Below are 27,367 nucleotides of genomic sequence, written 5' to 3'. Positions count from 1 at the left end.
TCTCCCTCCAGAGTTTGCATTTAGCAAAAGGTGTGCTTGGGTTCCTCGTTACCTGAGTCAGGTGAGAGTTGACTTTGGGGGTGGGATATAAAGGTTTGCAGAGAACAGCCGTGTTTGTGGCTGGATTTCTTGAAGAAGCAAAATGGGGTTGGGGGCAAACTTGGCTGTTGTCTTGCTCTGCTGGGGGGTTGCTTCTTATGACCCCTGGCAGTTTGCTCCGAGGAACTCAGTTTGGAGAACTGCCAGGCCTGTGTCCCCAGCTCCCTCCTGGCCCGAGTCCTCTCCCTGGGCTTGGGTTGATGCTTCCCAGGTGAGAGCGTTGTCCTACTTTGCCCCTGTGGCTGTGCAGTGTGGAGAGGCTCAAGTGGTAGTAACAGTGAACAGGGACCTGTTTGGGACTGGAAGGCTCATCCAGGCAACAGACCTCAGCCTGGGCTCCTCAGGCTGCCACTACACCTCCTATGATGCTGCCAAGGATGTAGTGATCTTTGACGTTGGGCTCCATCAGTGTGGCAGCATCCTACAGGTAACTCTGTATTAATTACCTATGTTGACCTATCCTATGCATGCTTCTGCATTTGTTGAGAGCCAGTGTGGTGTAGTGGTTAAGAGCGGTAGATTCGTAATCTGGTGAACTTGGTTTGATTCCCCGCTCCTCCACATGCAGCTGCTGGGTGACCTTGGGCTAGTCACATTTCTCTGAACTCTCTCAGCCCCACTCACCTCACAGAGTGTTTGTTGTGGGGGAGGAAGGGAAAGGAGAATGTTAGCTGCTTTGAGACTCCTTAAAGGGAGTGAAAGGCGGAATATCAAATCCAAACTCTTCTTCTCTTCTTCTTGTTTCCAGGCTAGTTAAATGGCTTTGCCTGGGGTTCAGTTAAGAGGCCTAATCCTTACCTATCAGGTTATTGTGACAATGGCTACTCTGGGTTCTTTGAAACTACAATAGGTTCTGTGAAATGCTGAGATCCTGAAAAGTTTAAACCTGAGTGTAGGAACATGGTGCCCTCTCAGATGTCTTCACATGTGAACCGAATCAAATTGTTCCTCCATTCCTCGTTGCTCCTCCTCCTCTGCATCACCTGAGGGCTAGTCCTGAGGTTTGCCCTTTTTTAATCTTTGGATTCAGCCAACAGCTGTTTCACTTTGTGCAGTTGCTTGTTAGCTGGCTTTGGCATGCAAATTTGAAAGGGAGAATATAAACGGCACAAGGCTTTCTAGCTACTGAAATCTAGATAAAGGGACCCCTGACCGTTAAGTCCAGTCATGGATGACTCTGGGGTTGTGGCACTCATCTCGCTTTATTGGCCGAGGGAGCCGGCATACAGCTTCCGGGTCATGTGGCCAGCATGACTAAGCTGCTTCTGGCGAACCAGAGCAGCACATGGAAACACCGTTTACCTTCCCGCCGGAGCGGTACCTATTTATCTACTTGCACTTGATGTGCTTTCAAACTGCTAGGTGGGCAGGAGCAGGGACCGAGCAACAGGAACTCACCCCGTCACAGGGATTCGAACCACCTACCTTCTGATTGGCAAGCCCTAGCCTCTGTGGTTTAGACCACATCGCCACCTGCGTCCCTGAAATCTAGATAAAAGGACTCTATTAGGAGACTTAGATTAGGCTCTGTGGATCATTATCTGTCTGAAGCATTCTGGCCTGACATCCTTCCCAACTGATTCCTTATACATCCTTGGCCCAGGTGTTTGTAAACAGTAGCTGAACCAATCTCAAAAGTCCTGTTGCACAAAAATTCCCTCCTGCATTTATTTTAATACTTTATACTGCAACTTCATTTTTAAAAAATCAAAGTGATTTACAACAGCTGGATAGATACAAAGTCACAAATCACCAGCTGACTTTTACAGAACATTCTTAATTTTTCTGCATTAGCCTGTCAGCAAATGTTTAAGTTTTCCAACTATGATATCTTATGAATTGCTATTAGCAGAGCATTTCACAGGACTGGGCCAATGACACAAAATGCTTGGTTAGCAAGCCATTTTTTTTCTAGGGAGGGGGAAGGCTTTTTATTTGTTGCTATTGTTGGACATTTGGTAGTCAAACTTTCTCTAATCCACCGCAAAGCATCTAGACAATCTTCCTTTAAAAAATAAATTCCAAAACCGACAAAATAAAAATTGCAAACAACAAATTCAACATCCATATTTATTTTCTAACATAAGCCTATTACATAATTAACTAAATTAAAATATACCTAATTACTCTAAACTTCTCTTTGCTGTATACAAATATAACAGTTAGAAATTTTATATTAAAGCTTTTATATTATAAATATTTCAAATTCCCCTATACTCCCATTTCCCTTCACCCATGTGTGATCTTTTTCTTCTTCTTCTTCTTCCGTCTTGTTGTTGTGTTATAATTTAATCATTGTTCTGCTGATTCTTTTATTATTTCCTTGCTTACCCCTGCACGTTTTATACGTTATCTATTAATATTCCAGTTCTGGAACCATATTTTTTCATACATTCCTTCACTCCCTCCCACTCTTTAGTTATTCTGATTTGAACGGCCTCTAATAGTTGCCGTCATTTTTGCCATTTCCACAAACTCAGAGTTTACTTTGCCATTCTAATAATGATGGTACCAGCATCTAGACAATTTTCCTGAAGCTCCTGCACTACTTCTGCCCACCTATGGTCTTAAATTATCCTTGCACTAAAAAACACACAATGAGGCTCAATGGGTCATCTTTCATTCCCTCCTCCAGATGACTCCAGAATCCCTGGTCTACAGCATAGGCTTATACTACAAACCTACTCCCAGCGCTAATGCAGTTGTCATGCGAACCAGCCCAGCCGAAGTCCCTATTGAATGTCACTATCCAAGGTGAGTTGGGGAGATGGTGGCAATGACAGGCACATAGGAGCCGTTCACATGCACAGCCGGGCAGTGGCTCCCAAATATTTTGGGACTACCCCCCCTCCTGGTACCATAAACTCATTCCTAGTGGCCCTACCCCCCCTTCATGGATCGCTGCCTTGCTGTGGCGAAGGGGCTTGAATAACTCAGAAAAGCTATGAGCTATGCCATGCAGGGCCACCCAAGATGGACAGGTCATAGTGGAGAGTTTTGACCAAACGTGATCCACCTGGAGCAGGAACCGGCAAGCCACTCCAGTATCCCTGCCAAGAAAACTCCATGGACAAAGTGAGTGCTCACTGGAAGGACAGATCGTGAAGCTGAGGCTCCAATACTTTGGCCACCTCATGAGAAGAGAGGACTCCTTGGAAAAGACCCTGATGTTGGGAAAGATGGAGGGCACAAGAAGAAGGGGACGACAGAGGACGAGATGGTTGGACAGTGTTCTTGAAGCTACAAACATGAGTCTGACCAAACTGCGGGAGGCAGTGGAAGACAGGGGTGCCTGGCGTGCTCTGGTCCATGGGGTCACGAAGAGTCGGACACGACTAAACGACTAAACAACAACAGTGCCCCTACCATACCCTATGAAAAGCACTGTTCAGAATAATGGTTTGCATGACCCACTAAGGAAGATTTTAAAAAAGGTAAAGGACCCCTGACAGTTAAGTCCAGTCGCGAACGACTCTGGGGTTGCGGCGCTCATCTTGCTTTACTGGCCAAGGGAGCCGATGTTTGTCCACAGACAGTTTTTCCGGGTCATGTGGCCAGCATGACTAAGCCGCTTCAGGCGAACCAGTGCAGTGCATGGAAACGTCGTGTGCGTTACCTTCCCGCCGGAGTGGTACCTATTTATCTACCTGTACTTTGACGTGCTTTCGAACTGCTAGGTTGGCAGGAGCTGGGACCGAGCAACAGGAGCTCACCCTGTCGCGGGGATTCGAACCTCTGACCTTCCAATCTGCAAGCTCTAGGCTCAGTGGTTTAGACCACAGCACCACCAGCGTCCCTGGTCTAAGGAAGATAGTAATGCAAGAATAGTTACGGTTCTGAATTTGTATTGCCATTTCTTCAAAATCCGATTAAAACTATTTCATTAATTCAACAAAAGTGATGGACTTGATCCATTGAGACTAGCTGTACAAGGTCTAGTAATCATTTGCCCACTTTGTGAACCAAAATCTGTGGGGGCCTTTTGCCTTATTTATTTCTCTTTCCAGGAGAAGCAACGTGAGCAGCGACGCCATCAAGCCAACTTGGGCTCCCTTCAGCTCGACCATTTCCGCAGAACACAAGCTGGGCTTCTCCTTGCGCTTAATGAACGGTACTTGAAAATTACGAAACAGGCCATTAACTCAGTGTAGGGTGGCAGCACCTGGCAGGGCCCACTGCTGAGGCAAGGGAGTTTGGGGACAGGAGGCACTTTCACCTTTTTCCAAGCAAGCACCAGGCAGCTGGATCTGGCCACCCTAAATGTATCTACAGCATCCCTGGCTGAGCATCACTCTGTGGGAATCAAAAGAGGGTAGCTAGACAGGGCTGCCCAGGGCTACTGGGTCCGGTGACCATAGCCAGGCAAGCCTGCCAGCCGGGCCAAGCAGGGGCCACTAACACCGAACGAGCCCCTGAAAGCTGGCAGTGCAATGGCCATCTAGTCCTATCTCCCTGTTGGTTTTTCATCCGGTCACTTGTTTGTGATGGATTCTACCTTTTCTGCTCCTGAGGCGTGTCTGGATCTGGGGGTGTCTAATGTGGTTAACTGAACTGCAAACCATTGGCCTCTGTAACTTTATTTGGCAATCTTTATTTTTTACAAAATATTTTTCGCTGCAGGCCTTCCTTTCTTTTAGACTCTCCCTCGAGACTTTGCTCCTGAATAGCCTTGTTTTTTGCTTCACCTTACATACCTTCCTCTGTTCCTGGTTTTGATCAATGCAGCTGACACACTACCTACTTTTGTTCCTTTTTCAATTTAAATACAATTCAAATGTTGTTAATTGAGCAGTTTTTCATAGCTTTGAGCCTTGTTATGCTGTGTCCTCTCCCCCACACAAATCATGGAAACTGTAGGTGACTCCTCATAGAACTACAATTCCCTGCACCCTTAAACTACAGTTCCCAGGATTTGGGTGTGTGTGTGTGCTTTAAATGTAATAAATAAAGGCCTGGGACAAGAGTTTATCTTCTGATAAACAAGAGTTTAAATTTTAGGTGCAGATGTGACCGTAATCTTTTTAGAGCTTAGAAATATTTCTGTTCTATACATTGTATTATTAAGAATATAAAGAGAACCTGCTGGATGAGGCCATGGGCCCACCTAGAGCTGCTCTCACAGTAGCCAACTAGATACTGGTGGGATACTAGGGATGAAAGACCTTCCCTTTTGTTCCTTGTGATCCTAAGAGCAGTCAGAAGTCGCTTCAAAGAGTCAATTGACAGCAGTAAAATAATCATTTATTTTGCCATGACAAAAAAGGTACAGACAGGCTAATGCTCATTGCCTGCCCTGCCTGCCCTCTCTGGGCTTGCCAGCCTTTTTATACCCTCTAGGATGGATGGTCATTTGATTTCCAAGAAAACATGTGTTTTACAAGAAATGCCGTAAAATTTAGGTTTCGTTTTGCCATATTTGGATCAACTTCCTCATTTCACGTATTTCCAGTCCATCCCTCCTCCTGTTTCCGGAGTCAGCATAGCAACCCGTTATTTCTCTTTGCCTGAGCCCTCTCTCACAGCCCTGCTCTGCTAAAAGAAGAGTTTATTTATTGTTTTATGGCCTTGTAGTAATCTTGACACCTCCCTGCAAAGAGGCCCCACTGGCCTTTGTTCTGTTACAGACATTAATGAAGGAAGGAAGAAGCTTCAGGGATAAAAGGCAAAAAGCAGTGCTGGATATAAAAAAAGGAAATAGTATACTATAAAACAATAATCTTATGGCCCTTCAGGGAGCTAAACATGAGCCCAAGAGCCCTCCCTCTCCCTCCAGCAACTGACATTGCTGCCTCTGACTGAGGAGGCAGAGCCTAGCCATTGCTGCTCATCGAAGCCATTGATAGGCCTCTCCTTCTCCATGAATTTGCCTGGTCTGCCCCGCAGAGGACCTTAAGGTCCGTGAATAATCATAGTTTAGAGGTCCTGTGCCCTAAATAAGTCAAACTATCCTCCACCAGGGCCTTCTCAGTGATGGCTCCGACCTGGTGGAATGCTCTGTCCCATGAGACTACGGCCCTTCAGGATTTGACCTCCTTCCGTCGGGCCTGTAAGACAGAGCTATTCCGCCTGGCCTTTAATTTGAATTCAGCCTGATCTTTTATTTCCCTTCTCTTCCCTCCCTCTCCCCTTTTATGAAGATCACCTGCTCTGAGACCCCACAGCTAATTCTCCCCTGGCCTCCTTGCTGGCCCAAGTAGGACCAATTCAGCCAGCTAGCCCTGGTGATTATCTAATGCTTATTAGATGGATTTCCCCTAAATTGATTTCTGAACTTTGAATTTTATTGTTATTCATGTTTTTATACTGTATTTTATGCTGCTTTTACGATTAAGTGTTTTAAATTTGTTGTTAGCCGCCCTGAGCCCGGTTTTTGAACCGGGAAGGGCAGGGTATAAATAAAAATTTATTAGCATTATCCTCTTTTAAAGCCCTCCAAATTGGTGGCCATCACTGCCTCTTGTGGGAGGGAGTTCCGTAGTCTAACTCTTCGCTGCCATGAGGATGATGCATCCTTGGACAGGACAAACCAGTGTTGAGGTCTGTGCTGGATAGCTTTATTTCCCTCTAGGTAAGATTCTGCAACTCTCTTGTCTTTCAGATGACTGGAGCGCTGAGAGAGCTTCCGGCACGTACCAGCTGGGAGACGTGATGTACATCCAGGCTGATGTGAACGCAGAGAACCACCTTCCTCTGCGGCTGTTTGTCAACCACTGTGTCGCCACGCTGAGCCCAAGCAGGGACAGCACTCCCCGATATCCCATCATTGACCACAACGGGTAGGAGCTCTCTAGGATTGTCCCTGCCAGTCACTACGCCCTTGGGCAGGCCAGCGGCTGCGATGGAGAAGGGACAAGGAGCAGAAAGGGGAAGCCATGTGGGCAGAGCTAGGCCTGCAGGCTGCCAGTTCCCCACCCTTGGACCAGGACAGCCAAGAACCTCATGTTACAGGACGTACAGTGGTACCTCGGGGTTACAGATGCTTCAGGTTACATACGCTTCAGGTTACAGACTCCACTAACCCAGAAATAGGGACACGGGTGGCGCTGTGGGTTAAACCACAGAGCCTAGGACTTGCCAATCAGAAGGTCGGTGGTTCGAATCCCTGCGACGGGGTGAGCTCCCATTACTCGGACCCTGCTCCTGCCCACCTAGCAGTTCGGAAGCACGTCAAAGTGCAAGTAGATAAATAGGTACCGCTCTGGCGGGAAGGTAAATGGCGTTTACGTGCGCTGCTCTGGTTTGCCAGAAGCAGCTTAGTCATGCTGGCCACATGACCCGGAAGCTGTACGCCAGCTCCCTCGGCCAATAAAGCGAGATGAGCGCCACAACCCCAGAGTCGGCCACGACTGGACCTAATGGTCAGGGGTCCCTTTTTAACCCAGAAATGGTACTTCAGGTTAACTTTGCTTCAGGATGAGAACAGAAATTGTGCTCCAGTGGCACGGCGGCAGCGGGAGGCCCCATTAGCTAAAGTGGTGCTTCAGGTTAAGAACAGTTTCAGGTTAAGAACGGACCTCCGGAACGAATTAAGTTCTTAACCCGAGGTACCACTGTATTGCTGGACAGCTAGGGATGGGCGGAGGGGTTGATTCTGTTTGCATTTAAATGCAAATCTGCCGAACTTGCTTTTCCCGAAGCAAGACATCCTCTGAGAACTTCACTATTCTCTGAATTTTACAGTGCAATTATCCATCTCCATGTGTAAGAAATGCATGTGAAGTGTGAATAAAAATACATATATTTGCAGGAATTGACATACATAATACCAGGAGAAATTGCTTTGCAGAAACATGTATAGTAATGGAAAATGGATGCAAAGGCATATATTTAATAGAAGAAATTGTCACTAAAATGCTGGCAATTTTTCATGAGGGGATATATATATATATATATATATATATATATATATGCAGGTTTTGGTGTCCTCGGGTGTCTTCCCGTGTAAAAGTTGGGGTGTCTAGGCGACGTTTCGACGAGGTCTCACTCGTCATCTTCAGGCTGGTGCTTTCGGCTTCTTGTTACTGGAACAGAGCAGGATCTCAGTGTTTGAGTTCCTATAAATACTGTTGAGGAGGTGTGGTGTATAGCCTCCAATGTTCTGGGCAGAGAGGAGGTTCCCAGGCTAGTGTGCCTTTTCTTCTTTTGTTCCTTAATTACTTGAGGGATATCTTGAGTGATTTCTTGAGTGATTTCCTGAATCCCACTTAGGTGGGTCATTAGGTGTGGATTAGTTGCTAAAGCCTTCGTGTCTTGAACTCTTGAACTTTGTGAAGAGTTTTTCTGAGAAGATGGCTGTACTGCACTTGGTTGTGCTCTGGCTTGGCTTCGTGTATAGGGGCGAGCTGTGGTTTTGTGGCCTGTGCCAGCCAGATCTGTGTAGGGATTGCAGGGGGGTGCAGCATCTGGAGGTGCCACCCTGGTTTGGCTACTGGATGGTGTCTGTAATTTATCTGTGGAGAGGGTCTGGGTTTGGGTCTGGTGTGGTTGATTGGTGATGGCGTTCTGTGTGCCTCTGGATCTGGTGTCAGATTTTGTGGGGAGGGCTAATTTCCAGATGTCTGGCAAGCGGGATGTGTCGTCACGCTTGTTCATGTTGTGAGGGTGTTTCTCTATCTCGATGGCTTCCATGATTATTCTCTTGTGGTGATGTTCCATGTTAAAGAGCAATTTGGAATCTGCAAAATTAATTTCGTGTCCTGTTTCTTTCATGTGTTGGAAAAGAGAGGAAGTTTTTTCTTCTTTTTTGACGGCATTCTTGTGTTCTGCGATCCGTGCATTTATTCGTCTGTTTGTTTGTCCAATGTACGTGGCTGGGCAGACTTTGCAGGGTATTTCATAGACCCCTTGGTTTTCCAACTGAATTTTATCCTTGGGGTTTCTGAGGATATTGGCTATTTTTTGGTTGGTGCAAAAGGCTGTTTTGATATTGTGTTTATGGAGGATTTTGCTAATTTTATCTGTAGTGCCCTTGATATAAGGAAGGAGGGCTATGCCATTGTTTTCTTCTGTGTCTTGGTTTTTGGGGGGTGTTTCTTTTTGGATTAGCTTCGTAACCCTGTTTTGCTGGTATCCATTGGCAATTAACACATTTGAGAGATTCTGTAACTCAGTTGTCAAGTGGTCTTCGTCAGCCAGGCGTTTGGTTCTGGAGATGAGAGTCTTGGCTACGGAGTTTATTTGTGCAGGGTGGTGGTGTGATTGTGCATGTAAGTAGCGGTTGGTGTGTGTTTTTTTCCGGTAGATAGTGTGTCCTAGGGAGCCATCAGGTTTTTTGTAGATTAGGACGTCAAGGAAGGGAAGTTGGTTGTTGGCTTCTATTTCCATAGTGAATTGTATTTTGGGGTGTAGGCTGTTGAGATGTGTGAGGAAGCTATCCAGTTTTTCCTTCCCGTGTGGCCAAATTACAAAGGTGTCGTCAACATATCTGAGCCAAAGTTTGGGTTTGTGTTCTGACTTGTCTAAAGCATTGGTTTCAAAGTGTTCCATGTACAGGTTAGCGATGACCGGTGAGAGGGGTGATCCCATAGGTGCTCCTTCTATCTGTTTGTATCTTTGTCCATTGTGGATGAAGTACGTGTTGGTTAGGCAGTGGTTGGTCAGGTCCAAGATGTATTCGGGGGGATTGTATTTGTTTTGAATGGCTGTCAAGGCTTCATTAATGGGCACTTGTGTGAAGAGAGATACAACATCGAAGCTCACAAGTAGGTCATTGGGTTGTAGGTTTTGCTTCTTTATTGTTTCTATGAACTGGAAGGAGTTTGGAACGTGTGAAGAGATGGATTCTGCATAGGGCTGAAGTTGCTTGGCGAGAAATTTAGCGAGATTTTGTAGAGGTGAGCCTATGGAGCTGACTATTGGTCTGAGTGGTGTTCCTTCTTTGTGTATCTTGGGGAGGCCGTAGAGTTTGGGGCATCTGGATGATTTTTCTCTGGGGATGATTCTTAGCTGGATTTCTTCACTGATAGGAGAGGCTTTTATTTTGGATTTGGTGGTTTTTTCCAGATAGGTGGTGGGATCTGTTTTTATAGGTTGGTAGGTAGGGTCTTGGAGTAGATTTGATAGTTTTGCTTGGTAGTCCGATGTGTTCATCACAACAGTGGCATTACCTTTGTCTGCTGGGAGAATGATTATGTTGTTGTCTTTCCTCAGGTTGGTGAGTGCTTTCTGTTCTTCTTTGTGTAAATTGCTTCTGGGTGGTTTGCTGGAGCAGAGGATGTTGGTGACTTCAAGTCTGATTTTATTGGCTTCATCTGGATTGATTTTGGTTAGGCTAGCTTCGACTCCGCATATGATGTTTTCCGTGGGGATGCGTCTCGGGGCGACTGCAAAGTTGAAACCTTTGGAGAGTACTTTGGTTTCAGTTGAGGTGAGGATCCTGTCTGATATGTTATGTACTGTTTGTTTCATGGGTTGTTGTGGAGGGTGGCTGGGCTTCTGGCGTTTCTCTAGTTTGTGGAGTTTGTTGGTGTGTGTGTCTGTCTTGTGTGAGGTCTCCGTTTCAGCTCTCCAGACGGCTAGTTGTTTGCATTTGTCCCAGAGTGCAGGGTGGATTTTGTTACAGAGTTTGAGGTGAAGAGTGAGTAGATCTTTGTTGGTTTGGTTTAGTAGGTATCTTTTCTTGTGTAGTTCGTTTCTGATTAGAGATAGTTCAGTTCGTTTCAGGATCCTTTCGGTAGCTGGGGTTTTAGAGTGGAATTTAAGTTGGAAGCATGTGGGAATTAAGTTGTTGTCTCGGCAGTTGCGTAGGAACAAGAGATCACATAAGATGGTGGCTCTTCGGATTTCTAGTTTCTCGTAGGTTCTTGTCAGCTGGAAGGTTTCCTCCCCGTAGAGGTGAGATATTTGCTTTCGTAGATTTTCACGGGTACAGGAATGCAGGTTTTGGTGTCCTCGGGTGTCTTCCCGTGTAAAAGTTGGGGTGTCTAGGCGACGTTTCGACGAGGTCTCACTCGTCATCTTCAGGCTGGTGCTTTCGGCTTCTTGTTACTGGAACAGAGCAGGATCTCAGTGTTTGAGTTCCTATAAATACTGTTGAGGAGGTGTGGTGTATAGCCTCCAATGTTCTGGGCAGAGAGGAGGTTCCCAGGCTAGTGTGCCTTTTCTTCTTTTGTTCCTTAATTACTTGAGGGATATCTTGAGTGATTTCTTGAGTGATTTCCTGAATCCCACTTAGGTGGGTCATTAGGTGTGGATTAGTTGCTAAAGCCTTCGTGTCTTGAACTCTTGAACTTTGTGAAGAGTTTTTCTGAGAAGATGGCTGTACTGCACTTGGTTGTGCTTGCAAACTGATGGGGAAATGTGAATGGAACTTAAGAGTGGAAGAAAAAAACGAGGAAGAAACTGAAATACAGATTTGCCCTTCTCTTCTGACAGCCTTTCTTTTCCTTCCTTCCTTCCTTCCTTCCTTCCTTCCTTCCCCTTTCCTTTCCTTGTGTTTTAGCTGCCTTGTTGATGGGAGGTCAGATTCCCGCTCAGCCTTTGTGTCTCCAAGGCTCAAGGAGGATTTGCTCCAGTTCACGGTGGACGTTTTCAGATTTACAGGACATCCTCAAGAGCTGGTGAGAAGCCTCGTCTTGCACAGCCCTCCTTGAGCTGAAACCTAGAATGTCTAATGGAGTTTTCTTTTGTCTACTTGGCTTCTCCAGATCTACATCACTTGCCACCTGAAAGTGACTGCAGCCAGCCAGGCCCCTGATCCTGAAAACAAGGCTTGCTCCTTCAGCCAAGCTAATAACATGTGAGTGAGCTAGCATGGACTCCCTCAGGACTCTCCTTCGTTGGTGGTTTTTAAACAGAGGTCGGGTGGCCATCCGTCAGGGATGTTTCAGCTGTGATTCGTGCAGGGGCTTTGACTAGATGAGCCGTCCAATTCTACAGTTCTGTGATTCTATGTTAACAGCCCTAGCCAAGCCTGCCAATGAAGGGGACGCGGGTAGCGCTGTGGTGTAAACCACTGAGCCTATTGAGCTTGCCGATCAGAAGGTTGGTGGTTCGAATCCCCGCAACGGGGTGAGCTCCCGTTGCTCAGTCCCTGCTCCTGCCAACCTAGCAGTTCAAAAGCATGTCAAAGTGCAAGTAGATAAATAGGTACCACTCCGGCAGGAAGGTAAACGGCGTTTCCCAGCGCTGCTCTGGTTCGCCAGAAGCGGCTTAGTCCTGCTGGCCGCATGACTCAGAAGCTGTACGCCAGCTCCCTTAACCAGTAAAGCGAGATGAGCGCCACAACCCCAGAGTCGGCCACGACTAGACCTAATGGTCAGGGGTCCCTTTACCTTTAAGCCTGCCAATGACCTTTCTACAGGACTAAATAGTTGGCTGTCAAAGAAACAACTAGCTAGTGATGTTTCCAGAAGCTTCCCTCCAACCCACCCAACCCGGCAGTAACATCATTTTAAAAATGTCACTCCATTGATTTTCCATGCCATTTTTCACTCAAGTCTCAAAGCAGCTTACATTACAGCACTCATAATCTCACTATCCAGAGATTGTGGTGTGGCGTCTAACAAAATTATGTCGATTATTTGAGCTTGTTGCCCAAGCAAAACAATTCTGCAGGTAATATTTCTCTTCCTTTTCCCCATCCCTCCAGGTGGATTCCGGTTGAGGGTACCCAGGGGATCTGCACCTGCTGTGAGACTGGGAACTGTGGTGTCACTGGAGGGCAGCCGAGGAGGCTCAACCCCTGGGATAGGTGGGCAAGAGGAAGGAGATCTGGCAGAGATGTATCCACAAAGCATGGTGCGTTCCATCCATGTTGGCGGGGGAGACAATCTGTTCTGTGCAGGGGTCTCCAAAATGAGAGGGGTGAGGCTGACCTACTGATGGCTAAGTTTAACCTTGCTCAAAATGCAGGTCAGCTGGTGAAGGAACTGGAGACTGACGTGATGATTGGCCCTATTTTCGTCCGTGACGCATACATGGGCTCAAGAAGTCTTTCGGCCCAGCAAAGTGAAACAACGGAATCTCCAGAAGAACATGGTGGTACGTCCTCCTCCTCCTCCTTTTTAGTAGTAGCAAATATTTCAAGAATGCAGGTCAGGGCAGAGTGAGAATTTGATTCAGGAATCTAGCTACCAAATTAGAATAAAATTCTGGGGCCAGTGATAGTAACGTGTGATTAGTTAGGGATGGCTTGTTTTTGCACTGAAAGGTCAGTACAGTGGTACCTCTGGTTATGTACTTAATTCGTTCCAGAGGTCCGTTCTTAACCTGAAACTGTTCTTAACCTGAAGCACCACTTTAGCTAATAGGGCCTCCTGCTGCTGCCACACTGCCAGAGCACGATTTCTGTTCTCATCCTGAAGCAAAGTTCTTAACCCGAGGTACTATTTCTGGGTTAGCGGAGTCTGTAACCTGAAGTGTATGTAACCCGAGGTACCACTGTAATTGGATAGCTTGTCTGGAAACAAGTAAGAAATTGGGTCACAGCATGGGAATAAGCAACGCTCCAGGCTGCGTTTTTTGGGGGGGGGGTGCATTCTAGGCAAAAGCATTCAGGGTGAGGTTTTGGGGCTTTGAGCCAGAGGGTCTCTCCTCCTCCTGGCTTAATCCTTCTCCCCCATCATCCCACATAAACCTCCTATGTTTAGAAATTCCAGGGACTTCCTGTAGGAAGAGATTACTGGAGGCTCACAGGTATTTGTGTTTTATTTACAAAAAATGCAAGTTGGATCTAAGTACAGAGGTACCTCGGGTTAAGTACTTAATTCGTTCTGGAGGTCTGTAGAGAGAACCAAGAGCTTACTCCTTTCACATCAGATCTTTTACAGAGAGGGCTTTACAGCGCTCTAAGATGCTTACTGCAAGTCTAACACTGACCAAAAATGTAAGTTAGGTTGCAGCATGAAGCCCTCCAGGTTTACTTGGAGGCAAGTTCCCTAAATCAATACAGTGGTACCTCGGGTTACAGACGCTTCAGGTTACAGACTCCACTAACCCAGAAGTAGTACCTCAGGTTAAGAACTTTCCTTCAGGATGAGAACAGAAATCGTGCCATGGCGGCAGCACAACAGCAGGAGGCCCCATTAGCTAAAGTGGTACCTCAGTCTAAGAACAGTTTCAGGTTAAGAATGGACCTCCAGAATGAATTAAGTTCTTAACCCGAGGTACCACTGTAGTAAAAGAGCTTGCAGCCTTATGACAGCTTTGATGTAAGCAGTGGCGTAGCGTGGGGGGTGCAGGGGGGCCCGGGCGCAACATCTGGGGGGGGCGCGCTCGCACTCGCAGCTCTCTGCCCCTACCTGGCTCACTCACTCTCTCACTGCAGTGCTGGCTGTGCGAATCCGATCCGAGCCGCCGGGTCGCCACCCACTGTGGAGGGGAGGGTGCCAGGCGTGCGGTGCAGTGCGGAGAGAGAGCGAGGGACTATCTGGGGGAGGGACAGTGCAGCGCGGGGGGGGGCGCAAATTACTTGCCTTGCCCCGGGTTAGGGGGTGCAAATTACCGTACTTGCCTTGCCCCGGGTGCTGACAACCCACGCTACGCCACTGGATGTAAGTTGAACTTGTTCTCTCTCTCTCTCCCCCCCCCCCTTTGCAGGATTCCTCTTGGCGCCTGGGCTGCTGGCTGGACTCATCTTGATGTCTCTGGCTCTGCTTCTCGCTCTGATTATTTTTGGGGTCCCTCTGCTCAAAAAGTGCCTGGGGTCCCATTAAAATGTAATGTAATACGTATCTCAATGTGGAAAAAAAAACTAAATAAAGAGATACAAATGGCTTTCTTGCTTCCTCCCACCTTTAAATGAGAAAGAGGGTAATAAGGGCTGGTGACTGATCCTATATATGGGGAGAAATTATATATGATATATATAAAGCCTGAGATGCATCACAATGAGAGGTGAATCTTTGCTGTTGGTGATGGGATTTGGGGAATGGGGCTTTTTGGCTGGGTAGGGTATGTTTGGGATTCCACTTGCTTCTCTAAAAATTCAAAATCTAAAACATTTTAAAATACAAGCAGATAAGTCTCACCTACAGGCCTAGTTTGATATGTATGCCCCTCCCTCGCTTCCTCAAAGATCTGGGCAATTTGCTTGAGGGTTCTACTCACTTACCCTCACAATACCTTTGCTGTGGTGTTTGTTAAGCTAACAGTGTGGCTAGTCCTGATTGAGGCCACCTGAGTTCCAAGGAGTGGGGATCTGCAACCTTCTCTCTGTTCCAACAGATATTGGGGGGCTAGAACCGTGGGTCTTTCGCACTGAGACCCAGTTTCTCCCTCCCACATCCCTTGCTTTAAAAACCCCCACACAATTGTTTTACTTTGCTAACAACGGAGCTGGGTGCTCTGCAAAGCCTGAGAGGGTTCAGGCACTTGCCGTCTTAATCTGCCCAAGCAAATTTGTGTCCAGGGCCTCTGTCCTGAGTTGTTTTCAAATAACCAACAATGTAAGGGACGCGGGTGGCACTGTGGGCTAAAGCCTCAGCGCCTAGGGCTTGCCGATCAAAAGGTCGGCGGTTCGAATCCCCGCGGCAGGGTGCGCTCCCGTTGTTCGGTCCCAGCGCCTGCCAACCTAGCAGTTCGAAAGCACTTTCGGGTGCAAGTAGATAAATAGGGACCGCTTACTAGCGGGAAGGTAAACGGCGTTTCCGTGTGCGGCTCTGGCTCGCCAGAGCAGCGATATCACGCTGGCCACGTGACCTGGAAGTGTCTCCGGACAGCGCTGGCCCCCGGCCTCTTTGAGTGAGATGGGCGCACAACCTTAGAGTCTGTCAAGACTGGCCCGTACGGGCAGGGGTACCTTTACCTTTAACCAACAATGTGATTCCTGCACTGCAGGGGCTGGGCTGTTTCCCTCCTTCCAATTCTGCAATTCTACCCCTGGGGTCCAGTATTCTAACCATGGCAAATGACGGACTCTCTTGCAGACAGAATCAACATCTCCGTCTGGAACAAGGCACGGGAACAAGAAATACCAGATCAAAACAGCAGCCAGTAGGTTTGGTCTTTATTGAAGACTGTCGAGACAGGACTCCCACCTGCCACAAGGTGGAACAAGATGGAAGCCCTGAACAAAAGAGAACCCAAAGTTTTATTAGCTGCTAATCCCCATGTTACATCCCCCCCCCCCAAACTACATCACTCATAAATCACGGGTACATCATGAAAGGGAAGGTCTGGTGGCAGTAATCTGAGCATCCTGGACCCTGCCCCATGATTCTCCTTGCCCTCCACCAACACCCAACAAGTGCAACAAAAGAGATACAGTGGTACCCCGCAAGACGAATGCCTCGCAAGACGGAAAACCAGCTAGACGAAAGGGTTTTCCGTTTTTCGATGCGCTTCGCAGGACGAATTTCCCTATGGGCTTGCTTTGCAAGACGAAAATGTCTTGCGAATCTTGAGATTTTTTTTCGCTCCCCACCCCCTTTTTCTAAGCCGCTAAACCGCTAATAGCCTTTTAGCAGCTAATCCGCTAATCCCTTAAGCCTTTAATAGCCGCTAATAGCGCTAAGCCGCTAATAGGGTTGCTTCGCAAGACGAAAAAACCGCTAGACGAAGAGACTCGCGGAACGAATTAATTTCGTCTTGCGAGGCACCACTGTATTTATATTTCCCTGTTTCCCAGCCAAGTTAACAAACCCAGATGAAGACAAAAGGGTGTGATTATTTCTGGAATGGCTACCTGTCCGGCACTCAGGTATCAAGATGCCAGGAATTATCACTCAGGCAGAGGGGCTGCTGAGTAGCTGAACTCACATGGCTATATGAATTTCTGAAGTTTCCCCAGTGAGCCAGTACATAGATACATTTATCAGTGAATTCTTACATTTGGTATCGTGCCGCAAAGGCCCTTTGAATAGATAGGAAGAAACTGTGATGAAGTGTTTTGTGGGGACAAATCACAAAAGTGATTGTGCTGGTTTTGGTAGTGGGCTGCATGTGCATGATATCTGCTGGAGGGGCAACCCCCCCCAAACCTATACATAAATTCCTGCAACATTCGTCTGCTATAAATTATTATCTCCGTCTCGTACATATTATAAAATGAAATAAATATAATCTCTCACACACGCGCCCACAGTGCCCCTTAGTGCTCAAGGGGCCTTATTAGTCCCGTGTAACTGTGTCGGCACTGCAACCTCCGGAAATGCTGCAACTTCCCTTTTTCCTCTTGCTGTTGCAACTCAGCGTTGCTTTGTTTCCTTTTTTAAATTTGTTTAAATTTAAATTTGTAAATCTCTCCAAGCCACGTGTAAGCGGGCGGGCGCAGCAGCAACGGCGAGAACAACTCCCCCGGAAAACTCGCCCTCCCCGCCGCCCGCCCACCAGAGGAGGAGCCGGGAGGCTGATCAGCTGATCGCCCGGGCGGGATCAGCTGGTGCTGCTGGATCCCTTCCGCGATTGGGTGGCAGGAAGGAGTCAGGTGATCCAGCCTTGCAGGGCAGCGAGTAGCAGGCGCCGCGCGGGGCACCATGGTGAGCCGGGGGCGCGTTGCGCGCGGGTGGCCAAGAAGGGCTTGCTGCGCCGCCTGGAGGACGGGTGCCAACGCCCTGGGGCCCCGGGTGCCCGAGCACCCACACCTTTCGGTGCCAGGGCCGTGCACGCTGCATGGCACCCACGGCCCCGGGCACCCACGGTGCCAGGGCCAAGCTGGCATCCCTGGCATCGAGGCAGGGGCTCCCGGGCTCCGGCGTGGGCTCATGAAATTGCAGCTCGAGTTCTCGGGCGAGGCTCCGAACTAGGCTGGTGCCAGAGATGGGCACCCCGGGATGCTTGCCTTCCCCCGCGCTGGATCCGGAAGCGGCAGCTGGCGCGGCGGGATGCTGCAGCCTGAGTGCTGACGATCTGACGGTCCTGTCGCCGTGCGGCGCTTTTGCGTCTTCGCGCACAGCCCCGGGCAACTTGGCACATAGCTGTCAACCTTCCCTTTTTTTGCGGGAAATTCCCGTATTCCAGCGCCATTTCCCGCTGCTATCCCGGATTGTTAGATATCCCGTAGACTATCTCTGGGACAGGTGAGGCTGCTGATCCCTTATTTTCGAGGCTGCTGATCCCTTATTTTCAAATCTGAAAGTTGACAGCTATGACTTGGCACCGGCCTCTGGGCAAGGGCCCTGGGCGCCGGCAGACGCAGCCAGGAGCATTGGGATGGGGTGGGGCGCCTGGTTCACTCCCCCTCGAAAACTCTGTGCCCGGGACCACACACCCACACCTGACACACCCACACTGTGCCCGTGGGCTACGGAAATGTCTGCCTTACCTTTCGGGTTTTCTGCTGTCAAGAGAATAGGAGGCTGTATTCTGAGTTTTTCACTGAAATTTCTGCTGAAAAGAGGAAAGCATGTAAAGTCTCGTTCAAATTCACTTCTCCGTGGGTTGGATAGCCTCTTGTTTTCTGCTACAGGCTGAAAAGTGGGTTGCTAAAACAAACTCTTGACTGGCCACAGGCACTAATGTTATTTTTTCCATCCAGAGGTTTCGGTTCTGCGGCGATTTAGACTGCCCTGATTGGGTCTTGGCAGAAATCAGCACCTTGGCTAAAATAGTAAGTGCTCTTCTTTTCTCTGCTAGGTGCGCATGCCATTTCTGTTAGGACGTGTTGGCGGTGGCACTTGACCACTGGTTCCTTGCTGGACTTACTCTCATCTCTGTAGAACTGATGGCTGACCAACACTGAGGCCTTGTCAGCCTGTGATTCCTTTACTCAAAGAACTGCACTGGTTGGCAACTTGCTACTGGGCTGAACTATTACTATATCAAGCCCTGAACATCTGGGAACCCAGATGTGCCCACTCAGACACTTTGATCAGCAGAATTGGCACTCCTACATGTGCCACAGACCTACCTATTCTGCATCTGCAAGAAATTGATCTTTTAGTATGGCAACACCTAAACATTGGAACTCCCTGCCTTTTGATATCAGGCAGGTGCTTTGACGGTATTGTTTTGGCCAACTGCTATAAACATTTTTGTTTAGACAAGCCTGCCCAGATATTTACAAAGTTGGTGGGAATTTTAATAGGCTTTTAGTCTATATTTTATTTTGTATTTCAAAAGTTTTTAACTATAATTTTTTTCTTATGGATAATTTTGTTTTATCTTTTTTGTGTACCACTTTGAGGGTTTTCGTTTTCTGTTTTTTTACAATCAGCGTATAAAGTTTATGGAATAAATAAATAATTGTTGTTGGATGAACCTGCTGCAATATTCCACTATATATCCAGCAAGCTTGAAAAAGTCAGAGTGCTGGTGGGGAGGTCTAAGTGCTTCTGTTTTCTTGGTCAGAAATAGTTGGACGCTACCCCATCAAAGACCGCATTATCCACTGTCGCTTAAAAAGTCCAGGCTGTTGTGGGGAGTGATTAGCTTTGGGTGGAGTTTATGAAAAAGCTGGTGTTACAGGCAAAAAATCACCAGGTGTGTTTTTGTTCTTGTTATTCTCCTAGTCCTCAGTGAAGCTGAAGTTGATCTGTGCCCAGGTGCTGAAGGATCTGCTTGGGGACGGGATTGACGTAAGCCAGTTTTCTCCTGTTTGACGCGTATTTGTGTAGATCCGACAATTCTACGAGATTTGATCTTCCATCATACAACTTCTGGTGATGTGTTTTGACCTCTCCCAGCCTGGGGTCATCTTGATGGACCTGCAGCTCCCATCACCCCTGACCTTTGACTGGTCTGGATGGAGCTGATGGGAGTTGGGAGTCAATAGAGCACAAGGTTGGGGAAGATTGGTTTAAAGCAGGTAGGAGATCTTCTTGAAGGTGGATATTTGTATGGCCAACACTTTCAGGCTTGTGTTTTTAAATGGGCCCTTGCATGACTTCCTGAGAGGTCAGGAAGAGTAAACCACTCCAGATTCATCTGCGTAGGCCAACTGCATTTCTCTTTTCTGATGCTTCCTGAGCAGCAGCAGCAACAACAACAACAACCTTATGAGGAGCTGGGCATGTTTAGCCTGGAGAAGAGGAGGTTAAGGGGTGATATGATAGCCATGTTCAAATATATAAAAGGATGTCACATAGAGGAGGAGAAAGGTTGTTTTCTTCTGCTCCAGAAGCGGACACGGAGCAATGGATCCAAACTACAAGAAAGAAGATTCCACCTAAACATTAGGAAGGACTTCCTGACAGTAAGAGCTGTTCGACAGTGGAATTTGCTGCCAAGGAGTGTGGTGGAGTCTCCTTCTTTGGAGGTCTTTAAGTAGAGGCTTGACAACCATATGTCAGGAGTGCTCTGATGGTGTTTCCTGCTTGGCAGGGGGTTGGACTCGATGGCCCTTGTGGTCTCTTCCAACTCTATGATTCTATGATTCTATTCTATGATTCTAACATTGCGCTGTAGCTGCAGCCCTAGAAATTTAGAGGCATGTCCGACTTGGAATCCCCGTGATCCAGTTCTTCCTCCAGAGAAGTGTTTGTGTGCCGTAATAGAGTACCCAAAAACTGGAGATCACACTCGAAAGCGTTACATATTTGGGCTGGTTCCGCTCCCCCCCCCCCCAGTTATATTTTCAACAACAACCGTATGAGGTAGGTTATGCTGAGAGACAGCAATGGTCGCAGAGTTACCCATTGACTTTTGTGGCCAAGCAGGTGTTTAAACCTGGATTTCCCTGGTCTTAGCCCTAGACTCTTAGCCCCTACACCACCCTGCCTGTCCCTAGCACAATTTACAGACAGTTGACATGATTCAGGAGCCACCCCTGGGAAGTGGTTTTGCAGTGGAAGCTGAGCTGCAAGTAGGACTCTGTGCCTGTGGAGGAACTGGGACTTCACGTTGCATTGGAAGACTCAGAGGTGGTGCAGATCTCCCAAAGTTAAGTGTGGTCTGATCTGGGTTTTTCTCTTGCAGTATGAAAAGGTTCTAAAGCTAACGTCAGATGCCAAGCTTGGTGAGTGTCGTTTCCTACTCTTCCCAGTATGACTGAGTCATGTGTTTCTCCTGCCTGAATTCATTGACCAACTGCTTTGATCAGCAGAATTGGCACTACTACATAATACCTGTTCTGCATTTGTAAGAGCTCGGTTGTTTAGTGTGACGGTGTCTGCACTTTAGAACTCCCTGGCTCTTGCGATCAAGCAGGTTGCCTTCATTGTACACTTTTTGGCACCTGCTAAAACATTCTTGGGTGGTGCTGTGGTGTAAACCACTGAGCCTTAGGCTTGCCGATCAGTCAAAGTCAGGAATGCATTTGTCCGACTGGTAGCGGCTCTCTGGTGTCTTAAGCACAGAGATGAGTCTATGCATATCTGATCCTTCTACCTAGAGAGACCTGGGATTGAACCTGTGACCTTCTGCATTCAAATTAAGGGCTCTGCAACTCAGCTATGCTTCTTCCAAAGACCCTCAGTGCAGTTTGGGGTTTGTAGTCAACTAAGTAAAGAGTAGGGACGCGGGTGGCGCTGTGGGTTAAACCACAGAGCCTAGGACTTGCCAATCAGAAGGTCGCAAGAGGCAGTGACGGTCACCAACCTAAATTCCTTAAAAGAGGATGAGGCAAATTCATGGAGGAGAGAGCTATTGATGGGTACTGGCCCCCATGGCTCTGCTCTGCCCTCCACAGTCAGAGTCAGGAATGCTTCTGAATGCCTGCAGATGTTTCTTTGGGACATCCAGTTGACCGCTGTGCTGGGCTAGATACAATGCGATAATCTTTATTGTCATTGTCCCATACAGAACAACAAAACTGAAAAATCTACATAAGACATTCAAAACCCAACAAGCCTGCTATCCCAGATATCCCAGCCTGGTTAGCCCCCTAAAAACTCTGATACCCCATTTTTAAATACAATATACTCCCATACAGAGTCCTTACACTGCGTTTAAAACCAAAATCACATTTGGGTAGAAACTGTTTCTCAGGTGGCTAGTCCTTCTCAGGTGGCTAGTTCTTCCAGAAGGCAGAAGCTGAAAGAGATCATTTCCGGGATGCACACTATCCTGCGCTATCTCTGCCACTTTCTTATGGCACCTGACAGCATAGATTTGATTCAAGGTGGGAAGAGTGCACCCAATTATTCTCTCTGCAATCTTTACAACCCTGGACAGCATTGTCTTTTCCCTGACCGTGCAGCTCCCAAACCACACACAGAGACCATACGTTAATACACTCTCCACAGTACAATGGTAAAATGCCATTGTCCTGATCCCGCAGGCTCTCACGACTGCTGCGCATGCCTCTCTTTCTCCTCTCGGCAGAGTCTGGGGATGTGAAGGCTACCATTGCTGTTCTGGGCTTCATCCTCTCCAGCGCTGCCAAGCACAACGTTGATGGCGAGTCCCTCTCCAGCGAGCTCCAGCAGTTGGGGCTGCCTAAAGGTGAGCGGAGGAGACAGAAAGGGAAGCAGTGACGAAGGGAAAAGGGGCACCTCTATTCCAGCCCAAGGGCCACATTTCCTTGTGGGCAGACTTCCGGGGGACACATGGCAGTGGTAGGTGGAGCCAAAGGCAAATGTGGGCAGAGCAACAGTTGTGACTTTGCAATATAGGCTGCATTCCAGCTGTGCAGAAGCCTCTGAGATGGGGATCTCCCAGTCCCTTGAGCCCCGGCCAGCAGAGTCAGGAATGATGGGAGAAGGGGGGAGCCGTAGTCCGGCAACCTCTGAAAGACCACAGGTTCCCCTGCAACAACCTGAGCCCTTGGGAGACTGGCAGTCAGCCTGCTTTCTTGGCGGTGGTCCTACATCACATTAAAATGGTGGGATGGTGTGGAGCAGGGGTAGGCAACCTAAGGCCCGGGGGCCGGATGCAGCCCAATTGCCTTCTCAATGCGGCCCATGGACGGTCTGGGAATCAGCGTCTTTTTACGTGAGTAGAATGTGCGCTTTTATTTAAAATGCATCTCTGGGCCTGTCTGGTGTTTTTACATGAGTAGAATGTGTGCTTTTACAGTGGTACCTCGGGTTAAGAACTTAATTTGTTCTGGAGGTCTGTTCTTAACCTGAAACTGTTCTTAACCTGAAGCACCACTTTAGCTAATAGGGCCTCCGGATGTTGCTGCTGCGCCGCCGCCACGTGATTTCTGTTCTCATCCTGAAGCAAAGTTCTTAACCCGAGGTACTATTTCTGGGTTAGCAGAGTCTATAACCAGAAGCGTCTGTAACCTGAAGCGTATGTAACCCGAGGTACCACTGTATTTAAAATGCATCTCTGGGTTATTTGTGGGGCATAGGAATTCGTTCATTCCCCCCCCCCCCCCAAAAAAAAATATAGTCTGGCCCCCCACATGGTCTGAGGGACGGTGGACTGGCCCATGACTGAAAACGTTTGCTGACCCCTGGTCTGGAGTGAGAGCTTACTTTTGAACTATTTGTTCCCCATCCCTCTTTGCATTGCAGAACATGCCACAGGGCTGTGCCGGTCCTATGAGGAGAAGCAGAGCCCCCTGCAGGACAGCCTTAGGGGGTGCAGCCTGAGGTGTAAGTCAAGCCATCGGAATAGCCATATATATATTCATATATTTGAATATCTACCTACCTACCTATCAAGGCTGAATCCTATTGCCACGTATCAGACTAAACAGAATTGGAAAGATCTGAGTGGGGAAAAAATGCTCCTTTAAATATGACCTTTCTATACTTTTAACTATATATATATTTTACATAAATACATGCCTTTCACTTTTATTTTAATGCAACTCCCCCCTGCAATGATGAGTGCACTCTCTTGTTTTCCTTATAACTTATATGCTTTCTGGCACCTAAGCTTCTTTCTGCACTATGAATCTCTGTTTTAATTCTCTCTTTTTTTAAAAAGAAAAAAAGTTTTTTGATAGAAGCAAAAGTAAACACGGCATGCTTCTGAAGTGAGTGCGATTTGCAGTTAGATTAATTAATTAGCAATGTGCTCCATGAATCTGAGGGTGCCAGGCCTTGCAGAGAGCATTCCTGATCTCTCGGCAACCTCTGTCTGCAGTGAACCGCCTGGATTCTGTCTCCTGGAGAGTGGATTACACCCTTAGCTCCAGCGAAATCCAGCAGGTCAACGAGCCCGTCGTGCACCTCAAGCTGAACGTGAAAGATGTTGACCGTGGCAGCCTGAAGCCTGTTGCCATGATGCTGTCGGCAGAGAAGTTCCGCATCTTGCTTGCAGGTGAGATCCCAGAAATCATCATCAGAGGAGCAGGGACTGGGTTCAGGGGCACTTTTTCTGCAACCTGGTCCTGTATGTTGTAACTCTCTGCCTGAACTCACGAGAGGATGTGGTGGTGGTGGGACATGGCAGGGATTCTGAGGCTATTTGTAAGGGCTGGGCAAGTCCAGGGGGATGATAATAATAATAATAATAATAATAATAATAATAAATAATAATTTTTATTTATACCCCGTCCTACTCCAGCCAAGACTGGGCTCAGGGCGGCTAACAACCAATAATAACAACAAGTTGATTAAAATACAACTTAAAAAACAGGATTAAAATACAGCATTAAAACATTAAGATGCAGCCTCTTCAGAGGAGGAGAAGGAAAAAAGAAAGAAGGGGAGGGAATCAAATTGATTCCAAGCCAAAGGCCGGGTGGAACAACTCTGTCTTACAGGCCCTGCGGAAAGAAATCAGATCCTGCAGGGCCCTGGTCTCATGAGACAGAGCGTTCCACCAGGCCGGAGCCAGTGTTGAAAAGGCCCTGGCTCTGGTTGAGGCTAATCTAACTTCCTTAGGGCCTGGGACCACTAGGGTGTTGCTATTATGGACCTTGAGGCTCTCCGTGGGGCAGACCAGGAGAGGCGGTCCTGTAGGTACAAGGGTCCTAGGCCGTGAAGGGCTTTAAAGATCAAAACCAGTACCTTAAATCTGACCCTGTACTCCACTGGGAGCCAGTGCAACTGGAAAAGCACTGGGTGAATATGCTCCCATGGCAGAGACCCCGCGAGGATGATAAGTTGGCATCTTCACTCAATTATTTATTCTTTATTAAATTTCTCAACATCTCTTCACTCAAGGATGACAGGGCAGTTTACAATATAGAGACACAAAAATATATAACATATAGTAACAAGCAAACAAAATGCCCCCCACCACACACGGTTTAAAAAGTCGTACATTGTTTAATTAGCTAGAGGCCTGGGAGAAGAGGGATGTTTTTGCCTGGAGCCTTAAGATATGTAATGAAGGGAGCAGGTGAGCCTCCCTAGGGAGAGCATTCCACAAACAGGGAGCCACTGCAGAGAAGGCCTGTTTTTGTGTTGCCACCCTCCGGACCTCTCGTGGAGGAGGCACACGAAGAAGGGCCTTGGGTGATGATTGCAGGGTCTGGGTCAGTCCATATGGGGAGAGGCAGTCCTTGAGGTATTGCAGTCCTGAACCATTAAGGCTTTATAGGTCGAGACCAGCACTTTGAATTGGGCCCAGAAGCTAATTGGCAGCCAGTGCAGTCTTGCCCCACTGAGCACCCGGGCTGCTGAATTCTGCACTAGCTGAAGTTTCTGAGCAGTCTTCAGAGGCAGCCCCATCTATAATGTATTTTTTCACCCTCTGCCCCTTCCTGTTTTGTTTTGCTTCTCCTGCTGCTAGAACTGAAGCAGGCCGAAGCAGTCATGAAGACGCTCGACTGAGGAGCTTCCAGGATGGGTGGTGCTGTGGCTGGAATGAGCTTTTGCCGCAAGCTGAAAAATCTTAATTGGACGGTTGCTTCAGAAAGAGGGAGACCTTGCGTCCAGCAAGTTTTTCCCCAGTGACCGCAGGGCAAGAGGCTGTTACCAGAATCCATCCCTTTCTTCTGACTCGTCGAGTTCAAAGCCTAAGGCTGTTCTCGTTGTTTAGTTGTCTGGCCAGGGTGGGTAATACTTCTGAATGCAAATGACGGGTGTCCATGTTTGTTTAAACATTTTATTTCACTGAAAGCTCTTCGCAGTCAGAAGGTTAGTGCAGCGAGGAGTGGACTGGAGTAGAACCTGTGTCCCTGATGTGCTGGACTTCGTTGTTCCCCGCGAGGAGAGAGTTTAAGAAATGGCACCACGTTCCCACTTTGAGTCATGCCCTGTCAACCCAGAGCCACAGCAGCTTAGAGAACCCCAAGAGTTTCTTGGCCCTTGTGATGGTATCCGTGTCTAGCACCGCAAGACCATTGTGGGAATCAAAACCGCCCTGCCTCATTCTCTCAGGAGAAGGCACATCAATCTCATCCTACCCTGTTCTTTTGTTGCAAATGTTGGAAGCCCCAACAGACTTCCATTTGTGGCTTTCTTGCTCCTGTTTTCTTAGATCCTTCTTCCCCTATTGCAGGGACATTGACCTGTAACCCTCCAGATGTTGTTGGACTACAACTCCCATCATCCCTGGCAGTGCTGGCTGGGACTGATGGGAGTTGGAGTCCGGCAACACCAGGAGGGCTACAGGCCCGTCTTCTCCAAGTAGAAGAAACCTGGTCTGTTCCTTCTGTTTTCCAGCAATCCATCTGTGTGTGGATTGTGGAAGGAAGGACAAAATAGCCTTTCCTCTCTCTTGCCAGATTCTTGATTATTATTTTTTATCCTGTAAAGGCTCTTTGTATCACAGGGAAGAGAAAGGTATGTGTGTCGACATTTCTCCATGTGCTTGAACCTTCATATCTTTAAATCCCATAGGTTGCTTTTTGTACTGTTTCTATATTTTGCAGAACAGGAGAAAATTAAATCTTACTACACCCAGAACTCTTTGTCAAGTGTTTTTATTGAGTCCTTCTGGAGACACAGAATTTCTGGTAACAAGAGAAGGAATTGTTCAGTTATGAATATTTGCAATCCCAAATATTTTGTAGAGTTTGCTGTTTAGTAAGAAAACTCAACTTGAGATGGCTTCAGCAGTAAAAAAAAAAAAGATTAAGCAGAAAGCAGATTTGGTAAGAAACGAACATTGCTGTAGCAGAAGCCTGAATAGTCAGAAGAGGAGCTGGGTATTCCACAGCAATGTCTGTGTCTGAAAAGGTCCTGTTTCTATAGGGGACAAAAGCCGCTGAGCTTCCGAATGAAGGCCAGGGCTTCTGAGCTGAATGAGAATGCATGGGAGGAAAAACATATACCTGTGAGATCACCTTACTCCAATTTGCCTTCCCAACTGCTTCGATCAGGGTGAAATGTAAAGTAACAGGGAGAAATGTAAAGTTAACAGGGAGAAATGTAAATAACAGGGAGAAATGTAAAGTATTGCACTTGGGCAAAAAAAATGAGAGGCACAAATACAAGATGGGTGACACCTGGCTTGAGAGCAGTACATGTGAAAAGGATCTAGGAGTCTTGGTTGACCACAAACTTGACATGAGCCAACAGTGTGACGCGGCAGCTAAAAAAGCCAATGCAATTCTGGGCTGCATCAATAGGAGTATAGCATCTAGATCAAGGGAAGTAATAGT

The 27,367-nt window shown here is 47.5% G+C and overlaps 2 protein-coding genes across 3 annotated transcripts; both read left to right on the top strand.

Annotated features, from left to right (window-relative positions):
- Positions 1 to 46: 46 nt before the first annotated feature.
- On the top strand, positions 47 to 14,814 carry LOC310657831 (zona pellucida sperm-binding protein 3-like). Of its 2 annotated transcripts, none has more exons than XM_083398914.1 (9): positions 47 to 526; positions 2,735 to 2,853; positions 4,107 to 4,210; positions 6,698 to 6,875; positions 11,540 to 11,657; positions 11,745 to 11,836; positions 12,689 to 12,837; positions 12,952 to 13,077; positions 14,638 to 14,814. In XM_083398914.1, the coding sequence occupies exons 1-9, from the start codon at positions 143 to 145 to the stop codon at positions 14,751 to 14,753; spliced, it is 1,386 nt and encodes a 461-aa protein (XP_083255040.1). In that variant the 5' UTR covers positions 47 to 142; the 3' UTR covers positions 14,754 to 14,814. The 2 variants fall into 2 exon arrangements, with proteins under 2 accessions (XP_083255040.1, XP_083255039.1); XM_083398913.1 differs by having other exon boundaries at positions 12,952 to 13,080.
- A 2,589-nt stretch (positions 14,815 to 17,403) lies between these two features.
- Positions 17,404 to 26,669, top strand: COMMD4 (COMM domain containing 4). Its single transcript, XM_083398924.1, has 8 exons — positions 17,404 to 17,516; positions 18,515 to 18,586; positions 19,488 to 19,553; positions 20,893 to 20,932; positions 22,240 to 22,359; positions 23,379 to 23,459; positions 23,956 to 24,132; positions 25,552 to 26,669. Exons 1-8 carry the CDS (start codon positions 17,514 to 17,516, stop codon positions 25,590 to 25,592), a joined length of 600 nt encoding a protein of 199 aa, XP_083255050.1. The 5' UTR covers positions 17,404 to 17,513; the 3' UTR covers positions 25,593 to 26,669.
- Positions 26,670 to 27,367: the final 698 nt, after the last annotated feature.

Source organism: Podarcis tiliguerta (assembly GCF_965153285.1).
Source record: "Podarcis tiliguerta genome assembly, chromosome: 9".
NCBI lineage: Eukaryota > Metazoa > Chordata > Lepidosauria > Squamata > Lacertidae > Podarcis > Podarcis tiliguerta.
This window is presented reverse-complemented; position numbering and strand designations above follow the sequence as displayed.